The sequence below is a fragment of the Mauremys reevesii genome, linkage group 16 (genome assembly GCF_016161935.1).
Source record: "Mauremys reevesii isolate NIE-2019 linkage group 16, ASM1616193v1, whole genome shotgun sequence".
Classification (NCBI taxonomy): Eukaryota; Metazoa; Chordata; order Testudines; family Geoemydidae; genus Mauremys; species Mauremys reevesii.
Window position 1 is genome coordinate 5,944,162 of NC_052638.1, and position 15,558 is coordinate 5,959,719.

At 48.0% G+C, this 15,558-nt stretch overlaps 1 protein-coding gene across 3 annotated transcripts in view; it reads left to right on the forward strand.

Annotated features, from left to right (window-relative positions):
• The window catches only part of PSKH1 (protein serine kinase H1), a 74,711-nt gene that overhangs the window by 13,076 nt on the left and 46,077 nt on the right, over positions 1–15,558 (forward strand). The window contains exons 1-2 of one of the 3 annotated variants that reach the window (XM_039503775.1): positions 1,598–1,646; positions 11,426–12,460. In XM_039503775.1, coding sequence (XP_039359709.1) covers positions 11,513–12,460 — 948 coding nt within the window. In that variant the 5' untranslated portion in view covers positions 1,598–1,646; positions 11,426–11,512. Of the gene's footprint in view, positions 1–1,597; positions 1,647–2,091; positions 2,210–11,425; positions 12,461–15,558 lie in introns of those variants that run through there. The other 2 variants (XM_039503776.1, XM_039503777.1) reach the window with 2 other exon arrangements.

Genomic DNA, 15,558 nt, shown 5'->3' on the forward strand with positions numbered 1-15,558 from the left:
TTGGGCAATTTGCATGACTCCTCTCTTCCAGCAGGCTTTCTGGCAATGAGCTGCAGAACCCTGACGACATTCCTTCCGGAGAGTCTTCCAGGGCATCTGTATCATGGTTAACACAATGAGGTCTCAGCCTTTGAGCACAACCACAATATAAATAATACAATAAGGAGCCACCACACCGGATCTTCTGAGAAGTGTGTGGTTTAAATCCCAGGGAAGAGAGAATCTGGCTCCTCTCCTAGAAGGCACTGAGGCTATCCCCTTTTACATACTGGCACCTAGAGATGACCATGATGGGGAGCTATAAAGCTAATAAATAAACAAACAACAATTATCAGCCAGGCTTTGGAGTCCTTCCTTGGAGTTCATTTATTTTCTTGCCCAAACTCTCCCTGGGTCTCACTGACTCAGGAAGAGGCTAACAGACCACAATGGGAGTTGGATGGAGCCCTAACCAAGGCCTTTGGGATGTAGCTGAGTTGCTGAATATGGTCTGTGTTGGTTTATATTCAAGTTATCCACCAGTCTTAATTCAGGGCAGCTAACAACAACCGTCTTTATTAGATACATATTGACAGAGCATCTTAATTCAGATCAATCTAACCTAAAACCAGCTGCCTCCTCAAACTGTCAGCTCCTGATCTGGAGACTCTATTCATTCTTTAAAAAAAATCACAGTAACACCACAGCTTCCTTTTTTATTTGTTTACCACAAATTTATGTATTGGCATTGTCTTAATAGCTGTCTTTTAAAATGTGGGGTTTGGGGGGGTATTTAAGGTTGTGTGGAGGGAATGGGGAGGGGTGTGTGTATCAAGGCTTGGGAGTGTGTGTGGTGTCAGGATATAAGGGTTGGGGACAGGGCTGTGTCAGGTTTTGGGGGGAGGGGGAAGAATCAGGCCGGGAGGTGGTGGTGTGTGTGAGGGCTGGTGGGGAGGAGAGGTATGGCTGAGGGGGGACGCTCAGGGCTGCCCAAGACTCAGCGGGGCTCAGGGGGCTCTCCAGGCTCTGGTGGGCTCTGGTGTAGGGGCTCAGAGGAGGCAGGGGTGGGTGAGGCAGGCCAGGAGGTGCGTGTCAGGTGCTGGGGGCAGGTCAGGCCGGGGGGTGGCGGCTCAGGGAGGAATTGGGGCGGGGGGGTCGAGTCACGCTGGGGCGTGTCAGGACTCCGCCGGCGGCGGTCGGGCTCCGGGGGTTTCGGGGTCGGGCTGGGGGAGCGGGATCGGGGCTGGACGGGTCAGATTTGGGCTGGGGGCGGGCTCGGGCTGTCAGGCCTGGTGGGGGGGGGGTCAGGGCGGACTGGGGATCTCGGGTGGCGGGCTCAGGCTCGGCCCCAGCACAGCGGGCCCGGAACCCGCCGGGGGGAGGGACCGGCTCGCTCCTGGGCCCAGGCCGGGCTGGGGGCAGCGCTGCCGAAGGACCGGAGACACCGAGCGGTGGCAGTTCCTTCCCGTCGGCGGTTCCCATGGCAGCCAGGCTAACCTCTGACCTCTGCCCCATGAACCCCGGCGCCCGACCGTCCGCCAATCGCAGGGCGGGGCAGCAGGCCCGCCCCGTGGGCGTCTCCGGCGCGCAGTGGTGACGTCGTGATGACGCGAGCGGCGGGCCGTAGCCCCCAGCCTGGGCCGGAACCGCAGCCGCCGTGGGCTGAGGTGAGTGCGGGGCCCGCCCGGCCCCAGGGGCCGCCTCCCTCGGGGCCCCGCATCCACCTGCCTCAGGGAGCGCGCCGGGGCCCGCGTCCTTCCTCGGGGCCAGGCCCGGGCCCTGCCCGTGTCGCCCCTCAGCGGCGGGGCCGCGCCAGGCCCGTGTGGCGCGCGCCTCGAGCCTCCCCGGCCCGGCCCGGCCCGGCCTGTCAGCCTCGGCCCCTGGCGCGTGCTGGGAGCTCGCTCGCCCCCGCCCGCCGGTGCTCCGGGGTCCGCCCACGGCAAGGAAAGCGCCTCCGGGGCCTCCGAACTGCAGGCTCCCGAGCTCAGGGCCGGGGGCCAGAAGCTCCCTCTGTGGCTGCCTTCCCGGAAGGGTTTCCCCGAGAGTGCCCTTGGCAGGAGCACGTGGACAAACACCGTGCAAAGCCTTCTCGGGTAGGGCCCCGAGCGATGCGAGCCGGCGTTAGCATAGGTGGTAGCAATGGAGCAGGGCAGAGCTGGAGCATTGTCCTTGGTTCGGCCCATCTGATCAGTACTGTAGTCAAATCTCCCAACCGGTGCACTAATAGCAGGTGGGTAGCAGGGATAAAAAACTTGTAATTGACAGGTTGACAGAGAAAACAGCAGAAAAATCTAATTTTGTTCCTATTTATTTGGGAGAGTTGTCCCTAGGTCCCAAAGATTCGTGATTTGTGTGGGGTAGAAATGACGTATAAGTCAGTTCTTACTGTCTTTCTCTAATGGATGTTTGTGCAATGGGTCTGTTTTTACATAATGCGGTAGATGGCGGGGGGGGGGGGGCGGGAAGGGAAACAGGATGTCAGTGGGAGAGTTGCAAATCCAGACATAGCAACAATCAGTGTTTGAGGGTTGCTGTATCAAAATGAAATGCTTTAACTGTGTGCTTCTGCAAGTGTCGTCTTTCATTTGGCTTAGGCACAACCTCCTTCCATCAACATTCTCTGAACATTTTTAAGAAGTTCCTTCTCTTTTGACATATGAAAGAAACCCCTAGACTTTGTTTTTAAAGCATTTTTTTATAATCACTCATGTTCAGTTAGTCCTGATACAGAAAGCAAGCCTAGACATATCCTAGTATGGGGGAATTTAAAATAAACACAGAAGCAGTGCTGGCTAACATAGCAATCTCTTAGTTCAATGGTTCTTGACCCAACACAGTTCAGTATATTTTATTTGTGACATAAAAGAAAATAAAACCATACTGTGAGTTATGCAAATGATGCAAAGACTGGTGGGGTGGCACATAATGACAAGGACCCAGCAGTCATAAAGAAATACATTAAATGCAATCAAATATGTTTTAATACAGCTAAATGCACAGTAATACACTTAGGAACAAAGTATGAAGGCTGTACTTACAGGAAAGGGGACAGTTTCCTGGAATGCAGTGACTCTGAAAAGGATTTGGGATATTGCTGGAGATAAGTAACTGAATGTGAGCTCCCAGTGTGATGCTATAGTAAAAAGGGTAAACACTACCCTTTGGTACAAACAGGGCAGTAGCAATGAGGATGGGTGGTGCTATTACCTTTTTCTATTGCATACTGTGCTCAGTTCTAGTGTCCATACTTGAAAACGCCATTGAAAAGCTGGAATGGTCTGTTCAGAGATCAGTCAAAAATTTATGAGGTCGGGAAAACCCACCTTATAATGAGAGCCTTAAACAGATTGAATCTTCAGTAACCTAGGGTGCTCAGAGGCAACTTGATCAATATAGGTACTGACACAAGGAGAAGCTCTGATGTTGGGGGCCCTTTAATCTAACAGACACTGGCATAACAAAATCTGATGGCTAGAAGCTGATGTTATCTGTCCCTCCAGCTTAATCGCAAATTGCGTAACGGGCCTGACAATTTGGGCCTGTCAGGCCCGAAGTGGGGGCTATGAAAGTTACTGGCAACCCCCTCACTAACTGCCAGGCAGCCATTAGGGGGAAGCAGAAGCCTCATGTACACAGTAACCTGAACTTTTGAACTGTCTTCTTTCCTCTTCCTTGAGGCAGAGGAAACTGGCTCCAAACCCCCTTTTCACTGACCAGATAGCAGAAGTACGGGGTCTGGCAACCACCAATCAAGTGTTAACACGGCAAGGGTCTTTTTCTGAATGTGTATAAAGGATCTGTGAAATTTGTATAAGACAGAGTCTTTTGTACCAAGGTGCAAGGCTCTCCTTTCTTCTGCAGAATAAAGCAGCCTTTTCCTTATCCCTGTCAGGCTGTTATTGGCTCTCAGCTAGACAGACCCGATATTTCGGTAACAACAGTCAGAATAACAAATCACTGGAACAGCTTCCTAAGGGAAATGTTAAATTCATCATTACTTGAATTCTTTAAATCAAGATGGGATGTTTTTTTAAAAGATAATACTAACTATAGTTAACCACAGGTTACTCATCTCAGTAGTGTTCACTTACATAGAAGGGATGAATGATTTCCTCAACTGCAGGAATTACTGGATGAAATTGCACAGCCCTTGTTAGATGAGAAGTCAGGATAGATTATCACAGTTGTCCCCTCTGGCTTTAAACAGTTGAGTCTGTTTAGTTAGTTTGGTATCTGACTCCCCTGACAAGGTTGCAAAAAACTTAAAGCCAACCTAACCTGAATGGTCTTTGATTTCCCTTACCAGCACAAGGGCCATGGTCCATGGACTTTGCTGGCAGGAACCATTATCTTTCTTGTCTGCTTTTAGCTAATATCTGATATATTTTCCAAGCCCTACGCAGAGTTCTGTATAGCATTATTTGGTCAGCATCTCTCTTATGGAGTCTAAGCAAGCTTCCTATCCTAGCAACAATACACTCCAGTGTATGGACATCTATAACCAATGGTCTCTAGGGCCATTAACACACATGCCAAACAAGCAGGGCAACTTGTCAAGACCAGGAGCTGTCTCTGACATCCCCACTTCTAGCACATGCTGCACAACTTCAGATACTAGCATGGAAGCTGAACTTTGCCCACTGGGAAGCCACAGATAGAGGGCAAGGGAGGGCAGAACATAGAAGCACTTTTACAGTGGAAGAAAGAGACAGTAACAAGTATGTGAACAGCACCCGTTTTACCCCTGTGTTTTCAGGTTGCATGAGAATTAGTGAGATGTCCCAGGCATGTGGATTTATGCCCAAGTCTTGTGTATTTTGGGTCTTGTCTACCTTAGGTTGATGCATTTTGAGGCTGGAGTGTGGCTTACTTCATAAAGCATCATATACATTTATGGTGCCTCAGAAGTGATGATCGATAAATACCAGCCCTGTGCAGCAAAGTGACCACTGAGATTATACTTCTAGTAGGATTTTCCACAAGTGAGAGATTTCCACAGATGTGTTCCTCATCGCATGTGATCAGCAGCACCTGGCCTTGCAGATGAACTTGTATGATGAAAGGATGATCCTTTGCTGTGTTAGTGTTTGTAGGCATTAAAGATCCTGATATTTCAAACGTTGGTATTAGTGTATCACTGAAAAAGTGTGTGTGAATTTAAATTGCCTTACTCTGTTTCAAGATGTCTCTGATTTCATTTGTATGACTGAAAGCCTGTCAGTATAGCCTCAGTGTGGTTACTCAGTTGTCTCAGCGTTTATCTTCTAGGGCACTCCCAAATAAATTATTAATCAGTAGGAGTTGGCTTTGGAGATGTTGAGGACACTTAGTGAATCAATGGAAATGGTCAGTCCTCAGTATGTTTGACAGTTACCCCACATGATCTTAATGGGGCTACTAGTCTGAGGAAAGCAGTTGCTAGCTTTTACAGCATTAAACTAATACCAGCTCATGCTAATTACAACTGTGGCTAAAACATGCAGCTACCACCCAAACTATGTGGGTAGGCTGAATATGTGTTTCCCGCTCAAGACGCTCCAATTGCCTGAGTTATCTAATGCATTCCTTCTTGCTCAGCTCTGTATTCAATAATATAATATTCCACAGCACCATTTCCATGCAGACTATGGCACACAAGCAGTGGAGCGTGGGCTTAGACTAATCATTCTGACTAGAGCAGGGATATAGTCCCTCTCTCTTCTGGACTGTTCACTGAATTTCTCTGGATTGGGCTGTCACATTGAAATGCGCATCTAATGCGTTTTAATGCCCCTGACTGTTCTTCACATGCTTTAAAGGCACTTTGGCCTGACAATATTTTAAAAAATCCACCCCACGTTTCTACTAATATCTGAGATTATTTAATATTCTTTCAGGTTGAACATTGGATTAGGCTATTTGTTTACTTTTGGACACTTCTCTCAGAATGACCAGTGAAACTCAGGAGGTCATTTTCACTTTTTCTGTAGCTGGTTTCCCTTTCTAGTTCTTGTGCCTAGGGCATGTCCTGTATAGCTGATATTTGAATATTGCCAGGGAAAGGTTAGATAGAAGATGTTTTTTTCGCTGATATTTTAATGTCTCTTAACATTAGATTTTTCTAAACCTTTGGTTTCTTTTTCCAAACTGAATGTTGGACCTAAACTGCTTCCTTGTGTCTCTTTTAAAAATGTTCCTCCTTCTACCCATAATCTCCTTCTGAGTGAGGACTAATTGGAGCTCCAATTCATCCAGCTGTGCTCCGTAATTGGCTAGAGGTTCCAATGGGTGATGGTAGGAGGTGTGATCAGGCACAGAGGCGAACAGATTTCCCATAGTCCTCTGTGTATGCTTAGGCACCCCATCACCAGACTTTGAGACAGCGTAGTAATTTTAAACCATCGGGCTAATTGCCAAAATGTGTGTAGGCAGCATCTCCAACTCCTAGCCAGTCATCTTGTTTTAATCTGCAAATGCCATAAAGACTTGCTGAAGTGCAGCAGATTTCACTGGTGTATTAGAATACAGTGTGGGGAGTGGAGGCTACATTCCCCTGGGTATGGGAACAGTTTCTGTTCCAACACAATGAATAGAACGAGTTCCACTTCACTGCAACTAAAACTTTCCCATGCTCCTGTGAAAAGGCAAAAGTGATGTTTGGTTCTTAAGAACGCAAAATAAAACACCTCTGATCACTAGATCTTGACTATTGGAATTAGAAAGTATTAAAACCTGCCATGGGATTTCCTGGGGGGCAGGGAGAGAGAGAGAGACACTGACTGAATGTCCCCCTTCACCCCCAATCCATCTTAACTGCTGATCTTAAAGACTGTTCCAGTGTAATAGTCTTCCAATAGGTGTTTGGAGTAGCGCTTAAAATACTTCTTAAAACCCATTTTCCACAGCACTGTCTCTCCTCTGTAGGGCTGGGTGACCCTTGCAGACTGGCACTGTAGCAGAGATGAGGTTTGAATGAGAGTTTATTCACTAATCTCCCCTCCAAGCACAGTTTGTGTCTTCAAACTCTAGTGTATCCTGCTCTGCTATTTATGATGAGTCTTCCTAGGATCTGATGCTTTGAGGAGCAAAAGTTACTTCTCACTTTATTTTAATTTAGTTGGTGAAATTAGTGCTCCTGAAAACGAATGGCTGACAGTAGTGGTCGGGCTTGGGCTGTGCAAGATTCTCTCAAAGCTCTGCTACTGCGTGTCAGTTCTGATTTTCCATCCCATGGGGTTACTTATGTACCGCAGTCCTGAGCTGCAATGGTTACTACTTTTTCTAATCCTACCCTCCTCTTTGTCCCACAGCTCTGTCAGTGCACCTCAGAAGTGGCCTGTATCACACCCTACAGTTCCAGTTTTGGGCTTCCCATGTGCAACTCGGCCAATCCCCTTTAACCCTGAACTGTAGCTCTTGCAGTCCTGGATTTCTGTAGATCAGAAACTGCCAAATTATGCAGTAGTTCTGTGCTGTGCAAATCAGGATTGGGATGGGGGATTGCCTAACTTGTGACCACAGTTTGAAGCCTAGCCTCTGGAGATGTTAAAGCTGGTTAATTTCTTGAGCCCTGTTATGTCTGTTTGTCAATGTCCTTTCACTGAGCTGGGACCGCTGGCTGCAGGGGGATGTTGGCAGAGGGAAGTTTGCTTTTCTTCTCAGAAGTGATTCCAGTTGTGGTCTGAGCCACATGATTCTTCGTTTGAATGCAGAAAGGACTTTTTAAATGTGATTTTAAGTGAATAGCAGCAGAAACCATACACAGCCTAATGTCTCCCATGCTGTTAGTGACAGGGCAGCAGAAATATCTGCCTGCTTCCGAAAATGTCAATATGCTGCATCAAACCATTAATCCTAAACCAGACTTGGAGGTGGAGTAGAAGGGAAAGACAGGTCTGATAAAGTGAATGCTTCGTTTTAATTTGCAGCAGACTTGGAAGCCACATGTATAGCGATTGCTTTGAATGGAACTCTGTAAGGAGATTTATTTAACAGTAAATCTGTTCCCCTATTTGGAGCAGGATCAATGTGTAGACATAAACTTATACATAGTTATGGATTTAGTTTGAAAGTGGTTCTTCCTTTGCCTACCTGTCAAGACTTATGTTCGGGATTCTCTGTTTCCTCTGTAAGAGCGGCTGCCTTTGTGAGCTCTTAAACCAGAGAATTTTCCTGCTCTCCCTGCTGTGCATCTGCTAATATGAACAGCAACAGGGCAAATGCTGGGTCACTACAAAAAGTAATTTTCCCTCTGTTGATATTCACTCGTTCTTGTCAACTGTTGAGAATGGGCCACTTCCACCTTGATTGAATTGGCCTCCTTAGTACTGATCCCCCGCTGGGTAAGACAACTCCCATCTTTTCATGTGCTGTAATATATTTACTACTTACTCTATTTTTCACTTCATGCATCTGATGAAGTGGGCTGTAGCCCACGAAAGCTTATGCCCAAATAAATGTGTTAGTCTCTAAGGTGTCACAAGGACTCCTCGTTGTTAGGGCAAATGCAGAAGCAGTTAGAGAGCTAGCTCTTAGGCTTTGTTTTAACATGTAATTATTATATACTTACGTCTATGTAACTATGATCTTGTATCTTTTTTTCCAAAGGCTTTTCAGGTCACCTTTAAAGGTAATTTGCAAAGGGGGAAACATGGATATGTTTTTGGTTTTTTTTATGTTTGGGTGGGGGGAAGCCTGAAAGAGTGGTTTTTTTTTCTTTTTTCTTTTTCGTGCTTACACTTTACATTAGAGATTCAGGTCTTGTCTACACTAGTACCTGGCAGAATCTGCAGAGGATGGGAGTACTATCCTATTAGTAGAATTATGACATCACACTCTTCAAAGAAGGGAAATGTGATTGAGCAGGGAATAGATTTTAAAACTTTATATACAAACACCTATTTGACTCCAATTGCTAACTTGCTAACTGTTAGAACAGTGGTTCTCAACCAGGCATTTCGTATACCCCTGGGGGTACAGAGAGGTCTTCTGGGCATACATCAACTCATCTAGATGTTTGCCAAGTTTTACAACAGGCTGCATAAAAAGCGCTAGTGAAGTCAGTACAAACTAAAATTTCATACAGACAACGACTTGTTTATACTGCTCTATATACGATACACTGAAATGTAAGTACAATATTTATATTCCAATTGAGATATTTTATAATCCTATGGTAAAAAGGAGCAAGTCAGCAATTTTTCAGTAATAATGTGCTGTGACACTTTTTTGTATTTTTATGTCTGATTTTGTAAGCAAGTTATTTTTAAGTGAGGTGAAACTTGGGAGTATGCAAGACAAATCAGACTCCTGAAAGGGGTACAGTAATCTGGAAAGATTGAGAGCCACTGTATTAGAAGGAAGGCTGAGAAAGCACCCTGTCCACTCCTCTGGGCCCATCAAGGAATTCTCCAGTAAACACAGAGAAGAGAAGACTCGATATTTCTAAAAAAGAAGCAGAAGAGATATATATATATATTTTGACATGAGGGTGGAGATCTTTTAGGCCTTCTCTGTATATCACAAAACGGTACAAACTCATTTTGTTCTTGTTTTCAGATCAGCTTTTTAAGGACTCGTCTACGTAGCCACATTCACAGATTCATAGTTCCCAGCATAAGACTGCACACTTTTGTCTACTCTACACAGGCAATGTGCAATGTAATTGTGTTAGAGCTCTGGTTATGTACATGGAAACATCATCTTCCATATTTGCAGGAAACCTATTGAGAATTCCCTTCCCCTGAATGAGCCAGTCAAAAATCGAATACAAGGCAACACCCTTGTCTCTTTCCCAGTTGATCCATGTTCTTGTGTGTGTGTTTACTACGTAGGGAAGTGATTTTTGTGTGTGTGTGTAAAAGACCTAAATCATTTTGTAAATGGTCCTGCACCATAGAGGATGCACCTTCTGAACAGCAACTCATTGTGCCAGTTGGGCACAGGTGAGGCTGGAATCCTACACACAACGTCCCATCAGCATTTGTTATTGAGACGCCATATGAGAGACTGACAAAAGTGAATAATACAAAGTGCTCCACAGAAAACATTTCTCATTGGCTCTGTCTTCTAAAATGGCTACACAAGTGCTTACAAATCAGAGCACGGAGTAATGATGAATAGGTCAGTGATACATTAGGCGGAGGTATCATGGGTTTTCCACAGGGGTCGTTCTCGGTCTGGTACTATTCAGTATGTTAGCTGAAGCCTTGGAGGTTGAAGCAGTCAATGTACTGACCATCCTTTAATCTGATACAAAGCTGAAAGGGATCACCAATACCTGGGAGGACAGAAACAGACTACATTGGCCTGGGTAAATGAGTGAAGTGGGCTGAAATGAATCCCAGGAGATTCTATCAAGGGAAGAAAACAGTGGAGGTACAGAAGGGATAATCAAATGTGCTGTTATAGAATAGGGGATAATGGTTGGGCAGTTGTAGCTGAGAATAGGTAATTGTTGAACCACATTTACTTTCATAGAATATCACATCTGAAACAAGCATGGGATTTCTTCCACGCCATATAACAATGCTCATGCCTTAGCTGGAGGGCTGTATTCATATCTGGCCAGCAATTTGAAAAAAACAACAACCAAGCATATCAGAGGAGACCAGCTAAAGTGACCAAAGCTTTGGAAAATAAGAGTTGTTGGGATGTTCAAGGGATCTTGGCATGGAGAAAAGATGACTGCATAGAGACAATGATCTACTGGTAGAGTGATGTTATACGAGGACAGGTATCAGCTATCACTAGTCAGTGAGGATGGAATGAAAAGTAACAGACTTAAGATACATTTTCCCAGTTAAATATGAGGAAGAAGTTTAGGAAGAGTTCAGTGAGAGAGAGCTTCCAAGGGAGGCTGTGGCATTCCTGTAATCAGAGATTTGAGGTTACAAATAATATCCAGAAAGTAGGTTGATGGGTGCCTTACAAAAGCCTAAGCTGGACAAGAGAGGCTACCTTCCATTGTTGTTTGCAGTGTAGCCATGTTAGTCCCAGGATATTAGAGAGACCAGGTGGATGAGGAGATATCTTTTATTCTTCAGGTCCGAAGAAGAGCTGTGTGTAGCTGGAAAGCATCTCTCTTTCACCAATTCATTTTGGTCCAATGAAAGATATTACCTCACCCACCTTGCCTCCTCTGAGAGGATACCGTCCTATTAGGGAGACTCTGCTCAGGCCTACCATAATGCTGGGAAATGTACTAACTAACTCTGACCCCAGTTGGGGTCTCCTCTAGGGCTTACTTTGACCTGCTAATGTGTTTAATGTATAACTGCCTTGTGCACACAGTGATTTTACCATGTTAGCTAATGCATCGTAAGACCCACCTCATTTACTAGCGTGGCTGTATCCTTTGTCTACAGCTGTGTCTTGAGCCAGGGGTCGCTTGCATGATGTTTGATGTTATAAATCTTCGTTACTCTAATTCCTACTTCTTAGCTCTCTTCTCTCTGTTTTTTGAAAGGTTCGAATGTGGGAGTTGTCCCAGATGTGGTTGCTGCTGATGTCGCCCTGGGAGAATGCCTTGATGGGTGATTAGCACCATTCAGTGATGGGCTGTGGGACAAGCAAAGTGCTTCCCGAGCCCCCCACGGACGTTCAGTTAGATCTGGTTAAAAAGGTTGAGCCTTACACTGGTCATAAAAATGACGTGTACAAGCACTTCATCAAGGATGACGGTGGAGCTGCTATCAAAGCCGGCTCCCCCTCGCCCCCTCGTCACACCAACCCCTATTCCAGTGGCCACCCACCTAACTACATGGAGCAGCCTGAGCCCCGCAAGAACAAAGTGGCTAAGTACCGTGCCAAATTTGACCCCAGGGTGACCGCCAAGTATGACATCAAAGCCCTGATTGGCCGAGGCAGCTTTAGTCGTGTTGTGCGGGTGGAACATAAGGCTTCCAAGCAGCCATATGCAATCAAGATGATAGAGACCAAGTATCGGGAAGGGAGGGAAGTGTGCGAATCAGAGCTATGTGTGTTGCGACGGGTCCGGCACACAAACATCATCCAGCTCATTGAGGTGTTTGAGACCCAGGAGCGAGTCTACATGGTGATGGAGTTGGCCACTGGAGGGGAACTGTTTGATAGAATCATTGCCAAAGGCTCCTTTACTGAGAGAGATGCTACCCGAGTGCTGCAGATGGTGTTGGATGGGGTAAAGTACTTGCATACACTGGGCATCACGCACCGGGACTTAAAACCAGAGAATTTGCTGTATTACCACCCTGGAACGGATTCTAAAATCATGATCACAGACTTTGGGCTAGCCAGTGCTCGGAAGAAGGGAGATGACTGCCTAATGAAAACCACCTGTGGGACACCAGAGTATATTGCTCCAGAAATCCTGGTCAGGAAACCCTACACGAATTCTGTGGACATGTGGGCACTGGGTGTGATCTCGTACATCCTCCTGAGTGGAACTATGCCCTTTGAGGATGACAACCGAACCCGCTTGTACCGGCAGATCCTGAAAGGAAAGTACAGTTACTCAGGGGAGGTGAGTGAGGCAAAGGTCGAACCAAAGGGGACTCCAGACAGAGTCTGGACCATCAATGCTGTGATGAGAGCCCTGTGATCATAGGCAGTGCAAGGTGACTGTCTTGAAAGAGGTTTCCTTTTGCCTTTGCCATGTTCAATAAGTGAAGAAGTCACCTTATGCACCAACAGGTTCAGGTCAGATTTCTGTGCCACAACTGTCTGAGCTGTTCTGGATTAGCCATAGGTGAATTCAAGGCTGGGAATCTTACACAGGGTAGTTCAGTGCTGGCTCTTTTTAGGAGTTGGCAGAATTCTGCATTCCTGACCCATTAAAATCCCTTCTGTCCTGCAGGGACACTGAGGAACAGTGGTAAAGTGGGTGCACTTTTTAAAAACAAAGGAACAGTGAGTTCTTTTTAAAAACAAAGCAAAACAGCCTTCTCCCCCCCACCCACCCCCAGACAGCGCAGGAAGAACGTTAACAGATTAGGACACTGGTTGGTATCTGAGTTTGGGTGGTGTGACCCAAAATGTGATATGCTAATTTTGGACAGCAGAATTCTTATTTTGTGATGGAAACAAGACCAGGGTAAAATTTTCAGAAGTTCCTTTTCAAGAATGACTTAGGAACGTAAGTCCTATTGGCTGTCACTGAAACAGAGTCTCCTTAGTCATTTTTGAAAATGGGACTTAAGCACCTAAATGATTTAGGAGCCTTTGGCAATTTTATCCTAGAACCGCGTTAAGACTTTTTTAATGTCTGCTTTTTGTTTCCGATACAAACTACATGTTTGTCTTGAAAGACTTGACTCCTGAAATTCCTAGAGTTCTCGCGCAGTCTTTAGTTGCACTGTACAGCTGGTCACCTCAGGTTGGAGCCACAAAGGCCTTTGGGTGCCTAATTGCCACGTTAGGTGCTTAGGTTCAAAACTTGGATCCTTAGAACCCCACGCAGCTGCCACCTAACCCTGGAGGCATCGAAAGTCCCTGGGCGCATAAGTTTCAGCTGGTGAGTATAGGCAAAGCTCCCTTAGTCCTGACACTGCTGAGCTGCTGGACCTCTTCTTTATGTCTGAGCCTCTGTGGAACCCTCAAACGCGGCATTCTGCCCCCTATCTTCTCTGAGGGGCCTGATTTGGTAGGTGGGCTCAGAAGCTGCTTTAGAGCACGCACAACACAGTTGAGGAGCAAGAGGTGATGTTGCTGTCTTTATGCAGTAGCACAGTGGTTAGAGCTCTCACCCAGGCTGTGCAAGACCACAGTTCAAATCCCCACTCTCCTGTATTCAGAGCAGGGACTTGAACCCAACTTTCCCGACACCTAGGTGAGTGCCTTAACCACTGGACTATAGGATTGTCACAGATCTGGTTGGTCTCACCAGACTGCTGTGAAGTTACCCAAGGCCAGGCTCCCACCTGTGGGGCCCCGCGTGTCTCCCTGGAGCTGAGCCGCTTGGGACTGGTGCAGAAGCCTGGCCAGTCTCAGACAAGTGTATGTGGGCGGGTGGGCCCCTCCATGCAAGTGGGTCCTGAGGGAGCCCAGCTGGGGCAGGCCCTGGCTTGGCTGACTGTGCCACTTCCGAGAGATAGGAGTGATTCCTGCGCCTGGGACCAGCCCTGGCTGCGCTGCTGGCTCAGCCTGGCAGACACAGTCACCTCCCAGCAGGGTTTGTGAGTGCAGCCGGGAGGCAGGCTGTGGGGCAGTGGGGGTTCTGGGGAGGTGCTGGGCTGTGAGGGGGCGGGGAAGATGTGTGTTGGGGCACTATGAAGTGGGGGGTCTGAGGGGGTGCTGGGCAGTTGTGGTGGGGCTGTGGGCAGGGGTGGTGGTGTGCAGGGTTACTGTGCACGTGTGTGTGGGGGGGGTCGGAGGGGTGCTGGGCATACCCCCATTGCCCCTGGCTGGCCTCTCATTCTGGGGACTGACTTGCCATGGTCCATTGCCTCTGTGGGGACCCATAAATATGTTTGGCCCCGGGCCTACAAAAGGGTAATCTGGCCCTGATCATCCCAGGGGCATTCTGGGGTGAACATCTCAATCTCTCTCGTTGAAGCTGTCCCATTTGTTATCAAATATTTCTTGGAGCAGAGACTGGAACCTGGTCTCCTAAGAGTGTGCTAGCCAGTAGGTCAGGGGACGGCAACCTTTCAGAAGTGGTGTGCTGAGTCTTCATTTATTCACTCTCATTTAAGGTTTCGTGTGCCAGTCATACATTTTAACACTTTTAGAAGGTCTCTCTCTATAAGTCTATAATATATAACTAAACTATTGTTGTATGTAAAGTAAACAAGGTTTTTAAAATGTTTTAAGAAACTTCATTTAAAATTAAATTAAAATGCAGAGTCCCCCGGACCGGTGGCCAGGACCCAGGCAGAACCCCAGACCGGCAGTGGCTCACCTGCTGCCGGTCTGGGGTTCCGCCAGCTCCTGCCAGCCGGGGTCGTGGCTGCTGGCCCCACTCAGCCCGCTGCTGGTCTGGGGTTTCATCCGCTGGCTCCTGCCATCCGGGGTCCTGACCACTGGCCCCGCTCAGCCTGCTGCCGGCCTGGGTGAATGGAACCCCCGGCCAGCAGCGGGCTGAGCAGGGCCAGCTGGGACCCCGGCTGGCAGGAGCAGGCGGACAGAACCCCAGACCGGCAGTCTGGGCCGCTGCCGACCTAGGGTTCCGTCTGCCGGTTCCTGCCAGCCAGGGTCCCGGCCACCGGCCCCGCTCAGCCCACTGCCGACCTAGGGTTCCATCTGCCGGTTCCTGCCAGCCAGGGTCCCGGCCCCGCTCAGCCCGCTGCCGACCTAGGGTTCCATCTGCCGGTTCCTGCCAGCCAGGGTCCTGGCCACCGGCCCCGCTCAGCCCGCTGCCGACCTAGGGTTCCATCTGCCGGTTCCTGCCAGCCAGGGTCCCGGCCCCGCTCAGCCCGCTGCCGACCTAGGGTTCCGTCTGCCGGTTCCTGCCAGCCAGGGTCCCGGCCACCGGCCCCGCTCAGCCCACTGCCGACCTAGGGTTCCATCTGCCGGTTCCTGCCAGCCAGGGTCCCGGCCCCGCTCAGCCCGCTGCCGACCTAGGGTTCCGTCTGCCGGTTCCTGCCAGTCAGGGTCCTGGCCACCGGCCCCGCTCAGCCCGCT